General features: G+C 48.7%; 1 protein-coding gene across 5 annotated transcripts in view; it reads right to left on the bottom strand.

The window, feature by feature from the left end:
* The window catches only part of PHLPP2 (PH domain and leucine rich repeat protein phosphatase 2), a 141,613-nt gene that overhangs the window by 70,632 nt on the left and 47,273 nt on the right, over positions 1 to 23,708 (bottom strand). For 4 of the 5 annotated variants that reach the window (XR_013347619.1, XM_077830931.1, XM_077830934.1 and 1 more), the window contains 4 exons: positions 23,158 to 23,348; positions 22,392 to 22,517; positions 19,468 to 19,622; positions 1,781 to 1,927 (listed from right to left, as the gene is read on the bottom strand). Coding sequence is in view for 4 of the 5 variants with exons in the window: in XM_077830931.1 (XP_077687057.1) it covers positions 1,781 to 1,927; positions 19,468 to 19,622; positions 22,392 to 22,517; positions 23,158 to 23,348 (619 nt within the window). In the remaining variant the exon portion in view is untranslated. The remainder of the gene's footprint in view (positions 1 to 1,780; positions 1,928 to 19,467; positions 19,623 to 22,391; positions 22,518 to 23,157; positions 23,349 to 23,708) is intronic. The other variant, XM_077830932.1, reaches the window with a different exon arrangement.

Genomic DNA, 23,708 nt, shown 5'->3' with positions numbered 1-23,708 from the left:
GGTTAATTAGCCTTGTAGCTCTCTCCAGTCCATCCCCAATCGCTCAACTGGACACAGTTTTGCCCCTCAGGTTTACCCCAGGGTGATTTAATTGGTGATCCAGTTATCAGACTGTTGGTACAGCTACTGTTGCCCAGCACTGTCACATTTACTCTGAAGGTTTCCTTTAAGGATGAGGACTGACAGGTCAGATACGAAGTGATTGCTTTGTGAAAACAGTTCACCCACAGGTGATCTGGTGTTTTTGTCTTTCAGCATAGTGATTGTTTCATTTCACCCACACACTTGTTAATGGGGTATTTAATGCACTGGATAAGGTACACCACACATTGTGATAGGCAAGTGCAGGACCCATGTATCTTGAAAGGTGTATTGTGTTGATCATCATAGCAGTGGAGATACGCCTACAGGTTTTGCATCTCTTGTTATGGCAGAATTTGGTGCTGCTTTGAGTTGGTGTGTCCTGGTCAGTGCGGAGCTTTCTTCTGATGATGACAACTAAGTCTACCAATGTTAGGTCGACGTACAGCCACTTGCAGTAATTACTGCTATTTTTCATGTCCACACTACCCTCCTTCTGTCGGTGGTGTGCATGCTCACCAGGAGCGCTTGCCCCAACTTATGGGGGACAGTGTGTGGGGCTGAGAGGCCAGGCTCCCAGTGCCAGGCTGAGAGACCAGGCTCCCAGCTGGGAGCTTGGTGCCAAGTTGACAGGCAATGTAAGTAACACAGTGTCTACACAAACATTGCGTCACTCTAACTATATCAACCTCATTGCTGCAACTCTTGTGTAGGTAGAGTAATTAAGTCGTTGTAGTGAGGGACTTACATGGGAAGGAGCAACACTGTAGTGTAGACACTTAAAAGGTTAGGTCGATGTAAGCTGCCTTATATTGACCTAACTCTGTAATGTAGACCCGGCCATATTTATAGTGGAAAACAATAAGAAGTTTATCATCAAAAATTCAAGCGATAGTGAGTAAGTGGAAGCAAAGAGTTACATATACAACAAAACAACAAAAGCTTTCTAGAAACTAAACTTAACTAACAAGCTAGCTTTCTGTCTAAAGTTTACCTCACCACCAAAGTTATCTGCAGCATTTTCAACCACCGTTGGGTGAGATGTCATTTTCATGAATGTAAACGCACTGCTTGTTTACTTCCTGGGTCCAGAATAAGAGGGTGTATTCTTTACCTTCTACCTATACTCCCCATAGTTCATTGCCTGTATTCAGAGACTGTATAACCACCTGTAACTTGTTTTTCCTGTGTGCTCCTTCCCTGCTGACTTCATGTCTCTTTGATAACTTTGCATGTAAATGGGCATCCATTTATAATGCTTAATTTACTCTTGTCTGACAGAAAACCTTTTTTTCACTCCTGCTAGTGATTCACTCCTTAATACAGACTCTAAGAATATATTTTCAGTGTATATATACACAACTCCTTACACAGTATCTGTACATACATTTCACAACTAGGTTAATAACCAGTGTGATCCTGGCTTTCATGTAAGCCTTCACATAACATCTTTTGGTGCACCAGAATGTACGTACCAGAATCAGGACATTTCTGTAACACACTGGTCAGCTGGCATTAAGGGCTCCTTGGGTCATATTGTGAAAGGCACTCTTGGGCTCTCAGTAAGGGTCACAGAGCAAGAGGGCCTGTCTCACCAGTGATGCCTTTACTCTGTCTGCACTCAAACCAAGACAGAGGGCAAGTCTATAACCACAGATGAAAGGTGTTTAAGGGCCAAGACAAAAGTCACATAACTCACTTGAACAGGTTGCCAATCTGGCTTGGCAGGTGATGAAGCCCATTACAGGAAATGTTGAGTTCAGTCAGAGTGGAGATCTCACACAGCAATATAGGAAGCTCCCCCAGCATATTATGGGACAGGTTCAGGCCCTTCAGCTGAGAGAACCTAAATGTCAAGTGTACAAATTATTCATAAAGCACAGTGGTTAGTGACAAATACACGTACAAGGGCAAGCACAAAGGTTGTCTGAAGTAGTCCAAGTTCTTTCATAAATATGGTACCCCCTCTTCTCAAACCAGTTATAGCATGGCATTTCCTGCACCAAACAGACTATAATCCATCAATAATATATACCTAAGGCCTGGACCGGCTCTAGGATTTTTGCTGCCCAAAGAAAAAAAATTTTTGGCTGCCCCCGCTTTTTTTTCATGCCCTCCCTGTCCCTGGCTCCGTCCCAACTCTGCCCCTTCCCAACCCCTTCCCCAAATCCCCGGCCCCGCCTCCTCCCCCGGGCGTGCTGCATTCCTCCCCCCGCACTGCTTCCTGCGGCTCCCCCGCACCCCCCGCCCTAGCTCACCTCCGCTCTGCTTGCTCCCCTGAACACGCCACTGCTCCGCTTCTCCCACCTCCGTCTCAGGCGAGGGAGAGGCAGCGTGTTCAGGGGAGCAGGCAGAGTGGAGGTGAGTGAGGGTGGGTGGGGGAGCACAGGACGTAACAGGGCGGGGGTAGAGGAACCGCTCCCTACCCCAGCTTGCCTCCGCTCCCCCACCGCTGCCTCCCCCGAGCGCGCCGCCGCTCGGCTTCTCCTCCCTCCCTCCCTCCCAGGCTTGCCACACGAAACAGGCGCGCGGCAAGCCAGGGAGGGAGGGGGAGAAGCAGAGCGGCAACGGCGCGCTCAGGGGAGCAGGCGGAGGCGGAGTGGAGGCAAGCTGGGGCGGCGGGGGCACATTTCTAGGGGCAGCATAGCAGGCGCCGGAATGCCGCCCCAAGCACCTGCTTGTTTTGCTGGTGCCTAGAGCCGACCCTCCCTAAGGCTAAGATTTTGTCATGGACATTTTTAGTAAAAGTAAAAAGTCACACGCAAAAAACAAAAATTCACAGAAGCCGTGACCTGTGCGTGACTTTTACTAAAAATATCCCTGACAAAATGGGGATCTGCAGGTCCCCACACTGCCTGAAGTGGGGCAGCTGCACAGGGGCTAGGAGGCCCTAGGAGGCTCCAGAGGCCCAGGGCAGCGGGGAGCTCAGGGGTTCCCCTGCAGCAGTTCCCTCACCACTGGCAGGGTGGTGATTCCCTCACCACTGGCAGCCACTTGGGAGCTGCGGGGTTTCCCACTGCCTGCAGCAGCCGGAGGGTCAGGGGTTCCTCCGCCACTGGCAGCTCTGGGGGCCCCTACCACCTAGAGTGGCCAGGAGCTTGGGGGTTCTGCCGCCGTGAGCTTGGGGGTACCCCCCGTCTGCATCGGCTTGGAGCTCCAGGAGCTGCCAGAGGCAGCAGGGTACTTTGCAGATCCCTGCCCCCACGGGTGGCAGGGGAACCTGCAGCTTCCGACCACCGCATGCTGAAGTCACGGCAGTCGCTGGAAGTCACAGATTCCGTGACTTCCGCAACCTCTGTGACTAAATCATAGCCTTATTCATAACATTACTTCTGCTCTATATTGGGTAAGACAAGAGAAGTCTAAAGTTAGGTCAACCCAGCTATGTTGCTCAGGAGTGTGGGAAAAGGCACAGCTAGGTAGTTAAGATGACCTAAACCCAGACAGACAGCTCTAGGTCAATGGAAGAATTCTTTGGTCGAACTGGCTACTGCCTGTTGGAGGGAGATTTATCACAGCAACAGGAAAACCCCTCCCTTTGCCTCAGTGAGTGTCTACACTTAAGTGCTGCAGCAGTGCAGCTGCAGTGTTTCGAGTGAAGACAGACTAAGAGTTACATACACTCCCATCTCTTTAAACTCAGAAGCAAAGCAGAAAATTATTTGTCTGCTAGATAAACACCTTGGATTAGGGACTATAAACATTAGAACAGATTAATTAGCAATTTAAAATAATTTCTTCCAACAACAGTGTGTGTCATCTGAAGGATGGGGTGGAGGATTTCAAATGCGGGTTGAAAATCCTCATTTCAGTAAGTCTACCTCCAACGTACCATTTGGGGGTGGGGTAAGCAACAAAGGTGGGACAGGAAAGCAGGAAACGAAACTGTTTAGTCACCAGATTAACTAGGGCCTTGAATGAATTTGGTGAAAGGTCAAGAGAAAGAGGTGTTTGGTGTAAACCAGGCACATCAAAAGAAACCTCAAAAGACATAACCAGGGCTGTAAAGGGGAAAGCCCGGAGGCACTGTCTCTGAGGCCACATTCCACACTTGGAAAAGTGAATTGCTAAATTAAGGTTTCTCGTTGTAACTGGAGTTCTTTTAAGATGGACTCTACATTTTCACATTCATAGGGTGCACAGCTGGTGCCACACTGATGGCAGAATGTTTCACAGAAGTACTCACTGGAGTGCTCTCATGTCCCTCCTGTTCCTGGTTGTGATGGAATGGTATTACTACTTGGGGAAGAAATTTAGGATGGGGACGATAGGCGCCAGCTTCCTCTGGGCCCAGGTGTTGCTCAAGCCCCTGCTCCGCCCCAGGTCCCGCTCCCACCTGCCCCCTTCCCCCAAATCCCCAACCCCATCCCACTTCTTCCCGCCACCACTCTCACCCCTTCTCCCAAGTCCCCACTCCCACCCTGCCTCTTCCCGCCCCCTCCCCGCTCCTCCCACTCCTCCCAGAGCTTCCTGCATGACAGGAAACAGCTGATTGTGGCAGGTGGGAGGCACTGGGATGGAGGGGGAGGAGTCGAACGGCAGGGCCGCCAATGGATGGGAGGCGCTGGAAGTGGGGGAAGGAGAGCCGCCTACCAGTGGGCACCCACTAATTTTTTTCCAGGGGTGCTCCAGGGCACTTTATTCTTGTGGAAAACCATGAATGACAAAAAGAAAAGGAGTACTTGTGGCACCTTAGAGACTAACCAATTTATTTGAGCATAAGCTTTCGTGAGCTACAGCTCACTTCATCGGATGCATTCAGTGGAAAAAATCAGCTCATCTTAAGTGATCACTCTCCTTACAGTGTGCATGATAAACACCCATTTTTTCATGTTCTGTGTGTATATAAATCTCCTCACTGTATTTTCCACTGAATGCATCCAGTGAATGAGCTGTAGCTCACGAAAGCTTATGCTCAAATAAATTGGTTAGTCTCTAAGGCGCCACAAGTACTCCTTTTCTTTTTGCGAATACAGACTAACACGGCTGCTACTCTGAAACCTGTCATGAATGACAAATCAGCCATGAGAGCTTGTATTTCACTTACTTTTCTACAAGATGTGATTGCTATAACAAAAGGTGTCTTAATTGAAAAGTGAAATAGGGAACATTTCCCCAAGGTTCAAAGGAAGGTTTCACAAGCTGAATAAACACTAGGTTGAGGTCCCATGTTGGTGCTGGTTCTTTGACTGGAGGGTAAACATTCATTAGTTCCTTCACAAATCTTAGCTGTATCATGGGTAAGTACAGTCTTATGATCAATTAGCACATGGTGTGCAGAAATAGCTGCCAAGTGCACTTTGACGATGATCTAGAGAGTCCTTATAATTTCAAATGGAGCAGGTACGCCAGTATGGATGGAATGAAGGCTGATGCTGAATCCAGGTTATTTGCCCAAAATTGAAAAAAAAACGGTTACTCACCCTTTTTGTAATTGTTGTTCTTCAAGATGTATTGATCATATCTATTCCAGTTAGGTGTGCGCGTGCCATGTGCACGATGTCGGAAACTTTTCCGTAGCAGCTACCAATCAGGCCAGCTGTGGAGCCCCTTGGAGTGGCGCCGATATGGCGCTTTATATACAACCCTGCTCGCCCGACGCCCTTTCAGCTCCTTCTTGCCGGCAGAAGGTGGTGGGGAAGTGGAATAGATATGAGCAACACATCTCAAAGCACAACAGTTACAAAAAGGATGAGTAACCATTTTTTCTTCTTCAAGTGCTTGCTCATATCAATTCCAGTTAGGTGACTCCCAAGCCTTACACTGGAGGTGGGGTCGGAGTCGGTACTGCAGACTGAAGAATCGCCCTGCCGAAGGCCGCATCATCATGAGATTGATGGACGATGGCATAGTGCGACATGACGGTGTGCACCAAAGCCCATGTGGCAGCCCTGCAGATTTCCTCTGCGCCAGGAAGGCTGCAGAGGAGGCTTGGGCTCTTGTGGAGTGAGCCGTAACAGTAGGCAGAGGGACATTTGCAACTTTATAACAAGAGCAAATACATGAGGTAATCCATGAAGATATCCACTGGGAAGAAACCAGAGCATCTTTCGTTCGACGAACAACTGGGTTGTCTTGCGGAACGGTTTTGTTCGATCTATGTAGAAGGTGAGCACCCTTCTGACATCCAAGGAATGCAGCTGCTGCTCCCGAAGATTGGTTTTGGGTAGAAAACAGGCAGGAAAATATCCTGGCTGCCATGGAAACAGGATACAACTTTTGGTAGGAAAGCTGGATGAGGTCTAAGCTGAACTTTATCCTTATGAGATGAAAATTGTATATGGTGGCTCACACGTGAGGGCCCATAGCTCAGAAACATGTGCTGAGGTAATGGCAACTAGGAAGGCAACCTTCCAGGAGAGACAGAGAAGCGAGCAGGAAGCTAGTGCTGCGAAAGGAGGACCCATGAGGGAGAAAGAAGTAAGTTAAGGTCCCAGGCCGGCACAGTGGGCTTCATCGGGGGATAGACATTTTCCAGACCTTTTAGGAAACATCCCACGATGGGGTGTGCAAACACGGAATGCCCAGAAATGCCCAGGTGGAATGCCGGGATAGCCGCAAGGTGGACCTTAGGAGAGATGAATGCCAGATGTTGGTCTTTCAAGTGCACTAGATAGTCCAAGATGCACAGGATTGACGCCTGAAGCAGGAGCACCTGCCATTAAGCACACCAAATGGAAAACCGTTTCCACTTTGCTTCGTACGCAATCCTGGTAGAAGGTTTGCGGCTTTCCAGGAGCACCTGTCTCACCAAGTCCGAATAGGCGAGCTCAGCCTGGTTCAACCACTGATCCTCCAGACCATGAGATGGAGAGACTGAAGGACGACTGTGATTCTGTGAGATGAGGTGGGAGTGAGAGGTAGATGCAACAGGGCCCAGATCGACAGATTCAAGAGAGTGGGTTACTAGCACAGGCGAGGCCAAGCCGCGGCCACCAGTATGACGTCCGCCTTGTCCCTAAGGACCTTGAGAAGCACCTTGTGAACCAGAGGAAAAGGCAGGAAGGCGTACAGTAACTGACCAGACCAGGGAATCCGGAAGGCATCTGCAATCGAGCCCGGGGCTGTGACCCCGGAAGGAGCAGAAGGTTGGGCACTTCCTGTTGGCCCGCGTGGTGAACAGATCGATTCGGGGAAGCCCCCAGCTGCGAAACAGAACCGCTCCAATAAATTCTATTGTTTGGGTCAGAGCGAGAACCAACTTGTTGACGTTTAGAATGATGCCCAAGCGTGTCTATGACCAATTGCACCTGTGATTCTACGTGCTGGCTGGACCAGCCTCGTATGAACCAGTCGTCTAGGTACGGGTAGACATGCACGCGATGGTGGCGAAGGAAGGCTGCGACGACCACCACACATTTGGTGAAGACACAAGGAGCCGTGCACAGGCCGAATGGGAGGGCTGTGAACTGATAATGCATCTTGTTCACCACGAACCAGAGAAAACATCTGAGAGATGGAGTGATTGAGATGTGAAAATAGGCATCCTTCATATCGAGGACAGTGTACCAGTCTTCAGGATCCAGTGAGGGAATGATCTTGCCCAAGGAGACCATGAGGAACTTTAAGTTGACGATGTACTTGTTGAGCTCCCTGGGTCCAGAATGGGCCATAGGCCTCCTTTTGCCTTAGGGACGAGGAAGTAATGTGAGTAGAAACCCTTGCCTCTGAGCTCCTGAGTCACCTCCTCCAAGGCTCCTAGAACGAGGAGGGACTTGACCTCCTAAATAAGGAGTTGCTCGTGAGAGGGGTCCCCGAAGAGGGACGGGCAAGGGGGGTGGGAGGGTGGGAAGGAACAGAAGTTGATAGAATATTCCGCCTCTACCGCGCAGAGGAGCCATCCGTCCGATGTAATAAGGGACCATGCACAGTAGAAGTGGGATAGACGGTTCAGAAAGGGAGGATAGCTGGCTGGGTTGTGGGTAATCCATCCTCATGCATATCTTCAAAAGGTGTGCTTAGGGCCCAGAGGGGGCTTGGATTCTCCATGGCCCTGCCCAGGATGGGGGCGCGATGGCCTGCGCCAAGAGTATCTGCGCCTCCTGCGGAAGAAGTCCTGCCTGGGTTTAGAGGGGAAGGATTGCTGCTGGGTGGGCTGTGGCTTGAACAGCTTTCTCTGAGTTGCCAGGGTATGCATGCCTAAAGACTTAATGGTATTATGTGAATCTTTCAGGCTATGCAGTCTCGAATTGGTCTGTTCGGCGAATAGGCCTTGACTGTTGAACGGGAGGTCCTGGATCATCTGCTGGACTTCTGGTGGGAGGCCTGAGGATTGGAGCCAGGCGTTATATCGCATGGCAATGCCAGACACCAGTGTCTGCGTCATCCAGGGAGTCTTGAAGACTAGTCTGGGCCACTAGTCTGCCCTCCTTGGCAACGGCCCCCAGCTCTGTGCATGAATCGGATGGGAGAAGCTCCTGGAACTTCTGAATAGCAGACCAAGAATTGTAATTGTATCTGCTAAGGAACGCGAGTTGACTAGCGATCTAAAGGGAAAGGCCACCTGTGGAATAAACCTTTCTCCCAAAGAGATCCAGGCGTTTCGCATCCCTTGATTTAGGGGCAGGCCCCTGCTGACCCTGCCTTTCTCTCTCATTTGCCGCATCTACCACCAGGGAGCATGGGCGGGGTGTGTGTGTGTGAAAAGGTATTCATACCCCTTAGTGGGGACAAAGTACTTCCTTTCAGCTCCCTTGGCTGTGAGGGGAATGGAGGCTGGAGTTTGCCAGACTGTTTTGGCATTAGACTGAATAGTTTTAACAACTGGTAAGGCTACTCTAGAAGGCCCTTCTGGTGTCAGGATGTCCACCTTCTTCTACAACCTCCTCCACTTGGAGGTTCATGTTCAGGGCCACCTGCCGGAGGAGTTCTTGCAGTGCCCTGAAGTCCATGGGAGGTGGGTTGGATGTGGATGTACCCGCCACAGCCTTGTCAGGAGAAGACAAGGAGGATGCGACTGGCATGGCTGGGTCCGAAACAGCCCCTTGGTCTGTTGTGTCCGGTTCCTTCTGAGCAGCGGGAGTAGCCTCCACCGGGGGTGGGGCTGGTTCCAGAGTTTGTGCAGGGTCTGGAGGGGGTACCACTGAGGGTTGCCTCAGGAAGGCAGGACCCTGAATGTGGCAGCAGAAGGACAGCGGCAGTGGGAGGGCACCCTGCGCCTGGTGGTACCTCCAGGGGGTCCAGAACTGCCACTGGGGTTGCCAGTGGGGTACTGAGGTGTCCTGTCTGCAGCTGCCTGGGCCTGACTGGGGTACGTCTGAAGCTCCTGATGCCCTACCCGACCTAAGGGAGGGAGACTGGGAGTGGGACGGCCAAGGAAGGGAGGTGTTTGAGCTCACCAAGGAAGGTTTCGCATCCCCTGATGGGCAGGATGGGTACTGCGAGGAATGGCGAGATCCGGGCGGCAACTGGTGCCGTTGTGGAGAGCGGTACCATGGGGTCGACGCGTGCAGAGAAGTTGAACCTAGCCTCGATGGGGAGCGACGTTGAGAGAGCGACTGCGACCAGTGCTGTGTCGGACAGCGGTGCCGTGCCAGAGATCGGTGCCGCGATAAAGAATGGTGCCGCGCCGGAGATCTGCGCTGTGCCAGACAGCAGTGCCGCGATCGGCAACTTGGAGAGGTGCAGTGCCACGATGGAGAGTGGTGCATGGAATGATGACGATCTAAGCAATGCCGCGAGGTCTCAGACCATGACCTAGACCGTGAGTGGGACCATGACCTATCAGCCAACGACCACCTCGAGAAGGAACGGCTCCGAGGATTGGGGCTGCGAGACCAGTGCCGTGGGTCGAACCAGTGCCATGAGTCAGACTGGCGTATAAAATACGTGCGGTGCCGGGTCTCAGAATGGCGCAGGGACTCAGAGCGGCGCAGTGATGCAGTTGGCAACGGGCTTTGTTGCAAGGTTAGTGGTTCTGTTGTGTGGTGTGTGGTTGCTGGTGAGTATTTGCTTCAGGTTAGGGGGCTGTCTGTAAGCAAGGACTGGCCTGTCTCCCAAGATCTGTGAGAGTGATGGGTTGTCCTTAGGATAGGTTGTAGATCCTTGATGATGCGTTGGAGAGATTTTAGTTGGGGGCTGAAGGTGATGGCTAGTGGCGTTCTGTTATTTTCTTTGTTGGGCCTGTCCTGTAGTTGGTGACTTCTGGGTACTCTTCTGCCTCTGTCAATCTGTTTCTTCACTTCAGCAGCACTCTAGAAATGGAAAGCTAATACCCTACTGTAACTAAGCAGAAGAGGTACCTACCCAGCACAAGAACAGATGCACCACAGAAACTGTTTCTTTTGTTTTATTTGGATCTTTTTGCTGCATTCTTACTAAATCTTGTTTTTAAAACTCTTTGGGAATTTGACATACACTGCCTCAGAAAGTTAAAACATTCCACCTCTAACAAGAGACTCCCATGCCCAACATTCTGTCTCAAAGGTATAGACTAAGGACTCCTCTTCCATAAGGTGCTGCTCCCACCCAGGGACCAGGAAAACAGCATCTTGAAAGCTGCTCAAGAAGCTTCATTATTCTAATGTCATGGTTTCTAGTTCTTTTCTCACTTTTCAAACACTAAAACAGACCCTGAAAGGTCTGGAAGGACCATTACAGTTTTTCCAGCAAGAGAACCTACTGCAGTAGCTCCTTGCTTAATATTGTAGATATGTTCCTGAAAAATGCGACTTTAAGCGAATCCAATTTCCCCATAAGAATTAATGTAAATGGGGGGGGTTAGGTTCCAAGGAAATTTTTTTTTTTGCCAGACAAAAGATTAATTATATATATATATATATACACACACACAGTATAAGTTTTAAACAAACAATTTAATACTGTACACAGCGTTGATGATTGTGAAGCTTGGTTGAGGTGGTGGAGTCAGAGGGTGGGATATTTCCCAGGGAATGCCTTACCGCTAAATGATGAACTAGCAATTGGCTGAGCCCTCATGGGTTAACTCATTGTTCTTAATGTAGCCTCACACTCTACAAGGCAGCACGAATGGAAGGAGGGGAGACAGCATGGCAGACAGAGACACACACCCTGTGTGTGAGAGAGAGAGAGATGCACATTTCCCCTTTAAAAAGAAAAGGAGTACTTGTGGCACCTTAGAGACTAACCAATTTATTTGAGCATAAGCTTTCGTGAGCTACAGCTCACTTCATCGGATGCATGCAATGGAAAAAAAGTTGTGCAATGCTCCCTTATGTCGTTTTTTATCACTGCATGCATCCAATGAAGTGAGCTGTAGCTCACGAAAGCTTATGCTCAAATAAATTTGTTAGTCTCTAAGGTGCCACAAGTACTCTTGTTCTTTTTGCGGATACAGACTAACACAGCTGCTACTCTGAAACATTTCCCCTTTAAGTATGCTGACACCCCTCTTAAGTACACTACTTTGTTAAGTTAACCAGCAAGCTGAGAAGCAGCAGCTGCTGCAGGAAGCTCCCTCCCTCCTGAGCCCTGTCGTGTGTGTCCCCTGCTCTATGGAGATGGGCTAAGTGGGGTGCAGGAGCAGGGGGGAGGGGGACACCCTGACATTAGCCCCCTCTCCTTCCCCTCTCCCCCCACCCAGCAGGAGGCTCTGGAGAGCAGCTCCAAGGCAGAGTGCAGGAGCAGCACATGGCAGTGGGGGGAGGGACAGCTGAACAGCGGCAATTGATAGCCTGCTGGGCGGCTGCTGCACAGAGAACTTAGGGGAGAAGGGAGCTGATAGGCGGGCTGCTGGTCCACCCTGGTTCCAAGCCCCCACCAGCTCGCTGCAATGGGATGCTTTTCCTGCAAGCAGTGGACAAAGCAGGCGGCTGCCAAACGACATAAGGGAGCATTGCACAACTTTAAAAGAGCATGTTCCCTAACTGATCAGCAACGTAACAAAACAACGTTAACCGGGATGACTTTAAGTGAGGAGTTACTGTATTATCACAGCAACTAAGCAGGTAGGAAACCAAGACAAGCTTAGAAATAGAAGAACCTGGATAATAAACTAGACTCTAGCCCTTGATGAAATTGCACCAAAATAGCATAGTAAAGGTATATTCTTTCACCTATACGTATGATCACCTGAATATTTCATTGCTCTGCAGGAGGAGGGAGAGAAAATACCATGGAGATGGGCACCTAAAAATACACGGAGAAATCAGAGGAGCATTTTTGCAGATTTTCATGATAATCCTGCCACAGGAAAAGATGATTACTCATCTTTGTAACTGTTGTTCTTCGAGATGTGTTGCTCATATCCATTCCAATTAAGTGTGCGTATGCCACGTGCACCATCGTCGGAGAAATTTTTACCCTAGCAACACCCAGTGAGTTGGCTGTGGAGCCCCCTGGAGTGGCGCCTCTATCGCGCTGGATATATATCCCAGCTGACCCAGCGCCCCCTCAGTTCCTTCTTGCCGGCTACTCTGACAGAGGGGAAGAAGGGCGGGTTTGGAATAGATATGAGCAATACATCTCAAAGAACAACAGTTACAAAGGTGAGTAACCGTCTTTTCTTCGAGTACTTGCTCATATCGATTCCAATTAGGTGACTCCCAAGCCTTACCTAGGCGGTGGGGTTGGAGTGAGATACCACTGTGTGCAGAACCGCTGAACCAAATGCAGCATCGTCTCTGGACTGCTGGACTATTGCACAGTGAGAGGCAAACATATGAACTGAAGACCAAGTGGCAGCTTTACAAATTTCCTGTACTGGAACCTGTGCTAGGAAAGCAGCCAATGAAGCTTGGGCCCTTGTGGAATGGGCGGTGAGGTGTGTGGCCGGGACGTCGGCCAGGTCGTAACAAGCACGGATACAGGACGTGATCCAAGAGGAGATACGCTCTGAGGAGACCGGGAGGAGGCCTTTCATCCTGTCGGCCACAGCAACAAATCGCTGGGTCGTCTTTCTGAACGGCTTCGTACGTTCAACATAGAAGGCGAGGGTCCTACGAACATCAAGGAAGTGCAGCCGTTGCTCCCATCGAGTAGCGTGTGGCTTCGGATAGAAGACCAGGAGGAAAAATGTCCTAGTTGATGTGAAAAGTTGACACCACCTTGGGAAGAAAGGCAGGGTGAGGGCAAAGCTGCACCTTGTCTTTATGGAAAACCGTGTACGGCAGTTCCGACATGAGGGCTCTGATCTCAGATACGTGCCTTGCTGAAGTGATGTCTACAAAGAAGGCTGTCTTCCAAGATAGGTAGAGAAGCGAGCAGGTGGCCATCGGCTCGAACGGGGGCCCCGTGAGTCTGGAAAGGACCAGGTTAAGGTCCCACGCCGGGACCGGTTGTCGAAGCTGCGGGTAGAGACGGTCCAGTCCCTTAAGAAACCAACCGACTGCCGGGTTGGAGAAGACAGAGCGACCATGTTCTCCTGGGTGGAAAGCCAAGATGGCTGCCAGGTGCACCCTAACAGACGATATCTCCAGACCCTGCTGTTTTAGGGAAAGGAGATACTCTAGGATGAGAGGCACCGACGCCTGCAAAGGGGGCGTGTTCGCTGAGCACACCAGCGGGAGAAACGCTTCCATTTGGCCAGGTACCTGGCTCGAGTGGAGGGTTTTCTGCTACCTAGCAGTACCTGCTGCACCGAGTGTGAGCGAAGTAGCTCTGACTGAGTTAGCCATGCAGCATCCACGCCATGAGATGGAGGGATTGCAGGTCATAGAAAATCATAGAATCATAGAATATCAGGGTTGGAAGGAACCTCAGGAGGTCATCTAGTCCAACCCCCTGCTCAAAGCAGGACCAATCCCCAACTAAATCATCCCAGCCAGGGCTTTGTCAAACCTGACCTTAAAAATATCTAAGGAAGGAGATTCCACCACCTCCCTAGGTAACGCATTCCAGTGTTTCACCACCCTCCTAGTGAAAAAGTTTTTCCTAATATCCAACCTAAACCTCCCCCACTGCAACTTGAGACCATTACTCCTTGTTCTGTCATCAGCTACCACTGAGAACAGTCTAGAGCCATCCTCTTTGGAACCCCCTTTCAGGTAGTTGAAAGAAGCTATCAAATCCCCCCTCATTCTTCTCTTCCGCAAACTAAACAATCTCAGTTCCCTCAGCCTCTCCTCATAAGTCATGTGTTCAGTACCTTAATCATTTTTGTTGCCCTCCACTGGACTCTTTCCAATTTTTCCACATCCTTCTTGTAATGTGGGGCCCAAAACTGGACACAGTACTCCAGATGAGGCCTCACCAATGTCGAATAGAGGGGAACACATCCCTAGATCTGCTGGCAATGCCCCTACTTATACATCCCAAAATGCCATTGGCCTTCTTGGCAACAAGGGCACACTGTTGACTCATATCCAGCTTCTCGTCCACTGTAACCCCTAGGTCCTTTTCTGCAGAACTGCTGCCGAGCCATTCGGTTCCTAGTCTGTAGCGGTGCATGGGATTCTTCCATCCTAAGTGCAGGACTCTGCACTTGTCGTTGTTGAACCTCATCAGATTTCCTTTGGCCCAATCCTCTAATTTGTCTAGGTCCCTCTGAATCCTATCCCTACCCTCCAGCGTATCTACCTCTTCTCCCAGTTTAGTGTCATCTGCAAACTTGCTGAGGGTGCAATCCACATCATCCTCCAGATCATTTATGAAGATATTGAACAAAACCGGCCCCAGGACCGACCCTTGGGGCACTCCACTTGATACCGGCTGCCAACTAGACGTGGAGACATTGATCACTACCCGTTGAGCCTGACAATCCAGCCAACTTTCTATCCACCTTATAGTGCATTCATCCAGCCCATACTTCTTTAACTTGCTGGCAAGAATACTGTGGGAGACTGTGTCAAAAGCTTGGCTAAAGTCAAGGAACAACACGTCCCCCGCTTTCCCCTCATCCACAGAGCCAGTTATCTCGTCATAGAAGGCAATTAGATTAGTCAGGCATGACTTACCCTTGGTGAATCCATGTTGACTGTTCCTGATCACTTTCCTCTCCTCTAAGTGCTTCAGAATTGATTCCTTGAGGACCTGCTCCATGATTTTTCCAGGGACTGAGGTGAGGCTGACTGGCCTGTAGTTCCCAGGATCCTCCTTCTTCCCTTTTTTAAAGATGGGCACTATATTAGCCTTTTTTCAGTCGTCCGGGACTTCCCCAGATCGCCATGAGTTTTCAAAGATAATGGCCAATGGCTCTGCAATCACATCCACCAACTCCTTTAGCACTCTCGGATGCAGCGCATCCAGCCCCATGGACTTGAGCTCGTCCAGCTTTTCTAAATAGTCCTGAAACACTTCTTTCTCCACAGAGGGCTGGTCACCTCCTCCCCATGCTGTGCTGTCCAGTGCAACAGTCTGGGAGCTGACCTTGTTCGTGAAGACAGAGGCAAAAAAAGAATTGAGTACATTAGCTTTTTCCACATCCTCTGTCACTAGGTTGCCTCCCTCATTCAGTAAGGGGCCCACACTTTCCTTGACTTTCTTCTTGTTGCTAACATACCTGAAGAAACCCTTCTTGTTACTCTTAACATCTCTTGCTAGCTGAAACTCCAGGTGTGATTTGGCCTTCCTGATTTCACTCCTGCATGCCCGAGCAATATTTTTATACTCATCCCTGGTCATTTGTCCAATCTTCCACTTCTTGTAAGCTTCTTTTTTGTGTTCAAGATCAGCAAGGATTTCACTGTTAAGCCAAGCTGGTCACCTGCCATATTTACTATTCTTTCAACACATCGGGATGGTTTGCCCCTGTAACCTCAATAAGGATTCTTTAAAATACAGCAAGCTCTCCTGGACTCCTTTCCCCATCATGTTATTCTCCCAGGGGATCCTGCCCATCAGTTCCCTGAAGGAGTCAAAGTCTGCTTTTCTGAAGTCCAGGGTCCGTATTCTGCTGCTCTCCTTTCTTCCCTGTGTCAGGATCCTGAACTCAACCATCTCATGGTCACTGCCTCCCAGGTTCCCATCCACTTTTGCTTCCCCTACTAATTCTTCCCAGTTTGTGAGCAGCAGGTCAAGAAGAGCTCTGCCCCTAGTTGGTTCCTCCAGCACTTGCGCCAGGAAATTGTCCCCTACACTTTCCAAAAACTTCCTGGACTGTCTGTGCACCGCTGTATTGCTCTCCCAGCAGATATCAGGAAAATTAAAGTCACCCATGAGAACCAGGGCCTACGATCTAGTAACTTCCGTGAGTTGCCAGAAGAAAGCCTCGTCCACCTCATCCCCCTGGTCCGGTGGTCTATAGCAGACTTCCACCACGACATCACCCTTGTTGCTCACACTTCTAAACTTAATCCAGAGACACTCAGATTTTTCTGCAGTTTCATACTTGAGCTCTGAGCAGTCATACTGTTCCCTTACATACAGTGCAACTCCCCCACCTTTTCTGCCCTGCCTGTCCTTCCTGAACAGTTTATATCCATCCATGACAGTACTCCAGTCATGTGAGTTATCCCACCAAGTCTCTGTTATTCCAATCACATCATAATTCCTTGACTGTGCCAGGACTTCCAGTTCTCCCTGCTTGTTTCCAAGGCTTCTTGCATTTGTGTACAGGCACTTGAGATAACTCGCTGATCGTCCCTCTTTCTCAGTATGAGGCAGGACCCCTGCCCTCTCGCGCGCTCCTGCTCGTGCTTCCTCCCAGTATCCCACTTCCCCACTTACCTCAGAGCTTTGGTCTTCTTCCCCCGGTGAACCTAGTTTAAAGCCCTCCTCACTAGGTTAGCCAGCCTGCTTGCGAAGATGCTCTTCCCTCTCTTCGTTAGGTTGCGCCCATCTCTGCCTAGCAGAGGTTGGGGTGACAGAGGCGGCCGTGGTCTTGTGAGATCAGGTCCGGCCAAAGCAGGAGTGGGATCGGAGTGTCTACCGATAACTTCAGCAGCGTGGTGTACCAGTGTTGCCTGGGCCATGCTGGGGAGACTAGAATCAGACACACGCTGTCCCTACGTAACTTGAGCAGGACCTTGTGGACTAGCGGGAACAGAGGGAAGGCGTAGAAAAGCTGGTCCTTCCACAGGATCAGGAAGGCGTCTGACAGCAAACCTGGGGAACTTCCCTGGAGAGAACAAAACATCTGGCACTTCTGATTGCTGAATGAGGCGAACAGGTCGACCTGGGGAAACCCCCACCTCAGGAAGATGGAGTGGATGACATCCAGACGAATTGACCACTCGTGAGACTGGAAGGACCTGCTGAGGCCATCTGCCAGTGTGTTCTGGATCCCTGGGAGAAAGGATGCCACCAGAGGGATAGAGGAATATATAGAACTGCCACAGGTGAATGGCTTCCCAACAGAGGGGGGACAACCGGGCTCCCCCTTGCTTGTTGATGTAGAACATGGCCGTGGTGTTGTCTGTGAGGACCGCCACACAACATCCATGTAGACGCTCCTGGAATGCCTGACATGCCAGGCGCACCGCCATCAGTTCTCGTACACATTGATGTGTAGAGATAGCTAAACTGCACCCTGTGTTTGGAGGTCCTTGAGGTGGGCGCCCCATCCTAGGGATGAAGCATCTGTGACCAGGGACAAGGATGGTCAAGGGCATGAAATGGGACCCCTTCGCAAACTGTCCTGGGATCCAACCACCAGCGGAGAGAGGTTAGGACCATTTCTGGGACAGTGACCACCATACTCAAGCTGTCCCGAGCTGGACGATATACTGTTGACAGCAGGCCTGAAGTGGGCGGAGCCGCAGTCTGGCATGCCCAGTCACGTATGTGCAAGAGGCTATGTGCCCCAGAAGGCTCAGGCACGTTTTCACTGTTGAGGTTGGGAAACTTTGAAGGCTGCGGATGAGGTTCGCCAACGACTAGAAGCGGACATCCGGTAGGAGAGCTTGGGCCAGTCTGGAATCTAAGATTGCCCTGATGAACTCTATTCTCTGGCTTGGCTCCAGGGTCGACTTTCGGACGTTGAGCAGGAGGCCCAGCTGACGAAACATGGCTATGGTAACTTGCACGTGGGCCTGCACTTGTCTCCTGGTGCAACCCCGGATAAGCCAATCGTTGAGATATGGAAATACTTGGATCTGCTGCCGATGAAGGGAGGCTGCCACGACAGCCATACATTTGGTGAATATTCTGGGGGCCGTGGAAAGGCCAAAAGGAAGGACTGTGAACTGACAGTGTTTGCGGTTGATCACAAAGTGTAGGAAACGTCTGTGCACCGGATGAATCACTATGTGGAAGTATTCAGAGTAGCAGCCATGTTAGTCTGTATTCGCAAAAAGAAAAGGAGTACTTGTGGCACCTTAGAGACTAACAAATTTATTTGAGCATGCTCATATAAATTTGATAGTCTCTAAGGTGCCACAAGTACTCCTTTTCTTTATGTGGAAGTACACGTCCTTCATGTCGAGGGCGGCAAACCAGTCTCCAGGATCCAGGGAAGGAATAACTATAATAACTACGGGAAAAAGAGAATGTTAGGGAAAGTGGAGAACAACAAAGTTGCGCTCCACAGTTCCAACGACCGTAACGGGCGGTAAGAAGGAACTGAGGGAGCGCTGGGTCAGCTTGGGTATATATCCAGGGCCAAAGAGGCACCACTCCAGGAGGCTCCACAGCTGACCCACTGGGTGTTGCTACGGTAAAAATTTCTCCGACAATCGTGCATGCGGTGCGCTCACACCTAATGGGATTCGATATGAGCAAGCACTCGAAGAAGAACACAGCTATTTGATTATATTGCTGTCGGACACCAGTTGGCTTTCAATATTTCACAAAGTGACTGCCAGAACCCCCTGTTAGCAAGTAAAAGAATGCAGAGACCTGCAGGAAGAAAGACTGCCCCGCTCCATCCTTTACAACGGAGTCTGATTTATTTTGGGATTTGTTTTTTAATTTCTCTTATTTTTAGGTCTAATTGGGTCCCTACACTCTCCTACTTATTGGAGCTAGTTGCACCTAGCATACCATCCATCATGCATCTCCCACTACCCAGTAAATGGATAATTACAAGTTCCCAGTGTAAAGCTGGAGTCTTGCAGACACTGCCAATTCTGAATTTGCGACAGCATTAAAGACTAATTAAAACAGGCTTCTTTTATACTTGCATTCCTTAGTACAAGCTTTTACTCATATTCTCCCTCAGCATTTGTTCTTATATCTAACAATGCTGCCAGACTATTTAGTAAATGGCATTATAATCACCACCATATCTTCTCTATGTAATAGCATATCACCACACAAGGTTCAGCACAATCATCCTTAAAATGAAAGGAACATGTGGAAGGACAGCTTGTACATACTGTAAACTGCTGGAAGTTGAACAGTGAATGAAGACAAAAATTATATTTCCTAGTCTTCATCACCTTGAGGTAGCCAGATACCCCCCAAAGACCAATCTCTTACCAGTATGCCAACTTTCCACAAGGACCATGGACCCTCAGTATATTCCTGCCTCCTCGCCTGACTGTATATTCCCGTACCCCAAAATGTAACAGAAAATAGTTCTCTGCAGACCTGCAAAGAGAGTCAAGACCCCCTGATCCATCCAGTCGCATAAAGTTGTGTCGCAGGTTGAGGTAGGTGATGTCTTGACTGTAGAAGAGATGCTCAGGTACCTCCTCAAGGCTATAACAAGACAGATCAACTGTGCTGAGTCGCTGAGACACCACCTGAAAAAAAGAAAAGGGCAACAGAGTTACAGCTACATTTACAATTTTCTTACCAGTTCAATTCAATGAAAGTTTATTGGCAGGACATGCTAGACAAGTGCTAACAAAGCACAAGAAAATGAAACCCCTCAGATATCTATCAGAGGCAAATTCAGCCCACCCGGGGCAGGTTTACATACAGTGTTTAGGATTTGATCCCAGGCCTGTATGTTGCTACTGTACATTCCTGTTGGCAGGCACATACACAAGCATGGAAAAGGGCACAGGAAAGGGACTGCTCTGACTTGTATACATTTTTTGATTCAGAATACCAGCCAACTTAAACTGCAGGGGAAATCCAGGGTGAGACAAATATCTAACTTATCTTAGGCTTTAGTGCCGCTGCCTGTCAGCATAATATCTGAGCACCTTCAACATCAGACAGAATGGAACCAGTGACCCAGTAGGGTTTCTTTGCCAGAGGATGTTGCAAAGGCCAAGACTATAAGAGGGTTCAAAAAGAACTAGACAAGTTCATGGAGGATAGATCCATCAAGGACTATTAGCCAAGACGGGCAGGGATGATGTCCTTAGCCTCTGTTTGCCAGAAGCTGGGAATGGGCCACAGGCGATGGATCACTTGATTATCGTGTTCTGTTCATTCCCTCTGAAGCACCTGGCATTGGCCACTGTCAGAAGACAAGATACTGGGCTAGATGACCCAATATGGCCGTCCTTATGTTCTTCTGTTTGCTTGTTTTTGGAGTGTTGTGAATGTCATTCTTTTTATGCTGGAAAGGTACTATCAATGAATAAGGTTTTGCAATATTTCCTAGAGGTGCTCAGACCCTGCAAACAACCAGTCTCCTTTGGAAGTTCATTCTGCAGCCATATCCCTTTGACTCAGAGTACTTTGTCTCCAGCACTCATGTGCTTCGCTTTGGGCTTTGTGATCTGCACTGTCCCACAGGAGCAAAACTCTCTTGGCAGTTCAAAGATTGATATTTGGTCTCTTATGCAGCTGGGTATAACAAGGCACTGGTCCTGGGATGCACATGCACTCATTCCAAGACTGGCCCCCTTTCACAGAATTGCTTTTCAAGTGAGGGGTCTGAGGGAATAGGAAGGTCATGTGGCTATGTAAAAGGGCATGCTGAGAGATATAAGGGCAGCTTGTGTTCTGTTAGGAAGACTCCAATGAAATCAGGATAGAAACAATTTTCCACAGTTCCCAGGCAGAGGGAAAAGAACCTGCAGGGAGGAGAAGCCTGCTGGGAAGGTGGTGGCCAGACTAGATGATCTCAGTGCTCCCTTCTAGCCTTGGATTCTGTAACTATGAAAAAAACCTCAGCTGAGAGATTTGCTGGAAGAAAATCTCAGCTGGGACAGGATTATAAAGGACCAGGAAGCTCTGGAAAGAGGGCAAAACCCTGGTAAACAACTGGAAGGACTATTGAGCACTAGAAAAGTCTAAAAGGAACTGGTGAGCCTGGAAAAGCAGGGTGGGCTAACTGTTATTTTGAGAGTAAACCAGACTCCATAAGGCGAGAGTAATTTAAAAGCACCAACTAAGGTGGTTTGACTAGAGGGAGAGAGAGAAAGGAGCTAAACTGAGGCAGCAGATAGGTCCAGTGCCGACAAGCCCCTACTACACTGGGGAACGATCTGTTAACTGCTTTGACAATTGCAACCTCTGCCTTAAACTGGCAGTGGAAGCAAACTGGAAGCCAATGGAAGAGGCAGACAGCTGCACTCTGTATCAGCTGCAGTTTCTGCATTATTTTCACAAATTATTATACTAGATAAGAGCAAAGTCTTTAGTAGTGAAAACATGTATACATTGGCATATATGGTGGAAGCCATACACTTTACACAAGAAGCCTTTGTTAGCATTCAGACCAATCAATGCAAAAAACAACAAATGCAAGCCAAACACACAGAAAATCTAGCATGGAGAAATGGGATATTTTATACAGCCAAAGCAAATATAAGACATTATCTCTTAACCTGTATTTCACATCAGAAGCTGTTACTATCTAAGTCCTGAGTTAGCACAGTCCACCAATCACCAATAAACATGCTATGTAGTACACAGGAATCATCATAGTGAATCAGACCAGTGCTCCATCTAGTCCAGAATCCTATCTTTGACAGTGGACAATACGTTTCAGATGAAGATGCAAGAAACCCTCTAAGAGAAACATCACCTGGCAGTTAAAGACTGGTTCATGCACTGAAGCTTGATGATTTACATCCTATTTTTTAATCCTATCTAATGTGACTGTGGATGTCCTTACTACCTGTATAACATCTACTCTTTGTTGAATCCTGGTAAACTCTTGGCTTTTGGTTAAACAAAAATGTTGTTCAGGTGGATGCAGCCAAGGCAGTAGGAAGGACTTATAGACTGCTGTAGCTGGGAAGAAAGAGAAGTTTGTCTCTGGGATTAGTTTTGAAGACTGCAATAAACTTCAGATGCTTGGTTAATATCAATAGTGCTATCAGTGTGGGATAGCGCAGAACTATAGCTCATAGCTGCTGCATAGCTGCTGCAGCCTGGTGGAATGCTGAAATGAAGCATCCAGCAGATCAGAGAGACATGCAGTGGCTAAGTAGCCTCCACCCCACAGATGTCATAGTTCAAAGGAAGCCCACAGGTGATCTTGGTACTCTCTAAGAACTCGAGTTAGAAGCTGTGTCTCAAGAGTAAGCCTGTTCCAAAATTCTCCAAGCTTTCTTTCCTCTTGCCCTGTATCAGAGCACCCACACCTACAGATTATTGGGCCTCACCGTGGATGCCTGCCGGTGCCATCTCTGGTACTCTGCCAGCGTTTCAAAGCAAACATGGTAGGTTTGAGCCTGTGCACCAGCAGAGCTGAAAGCAAGTGAGTGCTGCCGACGCTTCACTTCTTCCACCTGAAATGGGAGAAATAAGAACAAAAATAGCCCAGTCTAAATTCCAGCAATTACACAATCTGAAATTCCAGCAATTACACAATCTGAAATGCAGGGAGTGGGGATGTTACACAAAACCAATACAAGACACTCCACAAAGTACAGTCAAGCTAGTCCCCTCTGGCTGATATACAGCAAAAACTCCGTTTCAGAACCCCTCCGTTGAAACAGACCAGTGGTGCTGGAACAATTTTTACAGTAGGGGTGCTGAACGTAGAAACCAGGTATTGGGTCTGTTATTACTACTTCAAGCCAGGGAGTGTAGTAGCACACCCAAAACCCATAGTTCCAGCACTTATGGAACACACCCAATAAGTAATTACTTCTGGGTTGTGGTAAATTGCTGGACAGAACCAATACACGTAAAAGTATCATGTAATTTATGGCTGAAGCAAAGAACCTGCATTCCTTTCACTGTTTTAGTAAACTAAAGATTGCCTAGTAAATAAGCAGAGAGGAGTCAGGCAGATGTATTCAAACATCTTAACACAGAAACTCACTAAAGAGGCCTAGACTGACTTATAAATCCTGTTTGCCCCTTCATTCTCACATCTTACCTACAGGAAACTAACAAAGAACCAGTTAGGCCCAAGAGCCTCACCTTCCCTCCGACAAGAGGCAGAATGTGCATCTTTCCTGTATGGCAATCCTTCACTGAGGATACGATGAGGCAGGTGCCACAGAGAATGACCAAGCGTTCTGCCCACTTGTGCAACTGCGTCTTCCCTTTGCGCACATTATAGACCCCAGACAGAAGGATTCGGTCTAGTTGCTCCATTTGACATGGCTTTTCTGAAAAGAAAATTGCACTTTATCATTTACTTTTCACTGGATTCTTCATTTCCATCTTATGGGGATAATTAGCACCAAAAAACCACATGCAATCTCAGCGATTAAAACAGACAACTACAGGGAAGTCAAGGTAGAGTAAATAGTGGTACACTGAGAACAGAGTCTCATTTGCAGGATAAACAGCCTGTAATAAACAATGCAATAATATTTACAAATATTTTGTAGAGAGATTAATTATTATATACTGTATTGTTATGCTTGAAGATGTTAATGGCTGCAGACAAGCCTGCCTGATCTACATACAATCACAGACATCATTAAAGCTGATAGGCATGCTAGCCATCCTTCATTCAGGCTAAA

The sequence above is a fragment of the Eretmochelys imbricata genome, chromosome 12 (genome assembly GCF_965152235.1).
Source record: "Eretmochelys imbricata isolate rEreImb1 chromosome 12, rEreImb1.hap1, whole genome shotgun sequence".
Taxonomy (NCBI): Eukaryota; Metazoa; Chordata; order Testudines; family Cheloniidae; genus Eretmochelys; species Eretmochelys imbricata.
Note: the sequence above shows the minus strand (reverse complement) of the source record. Positions and strands in the feature narration are given on the sequence as shown.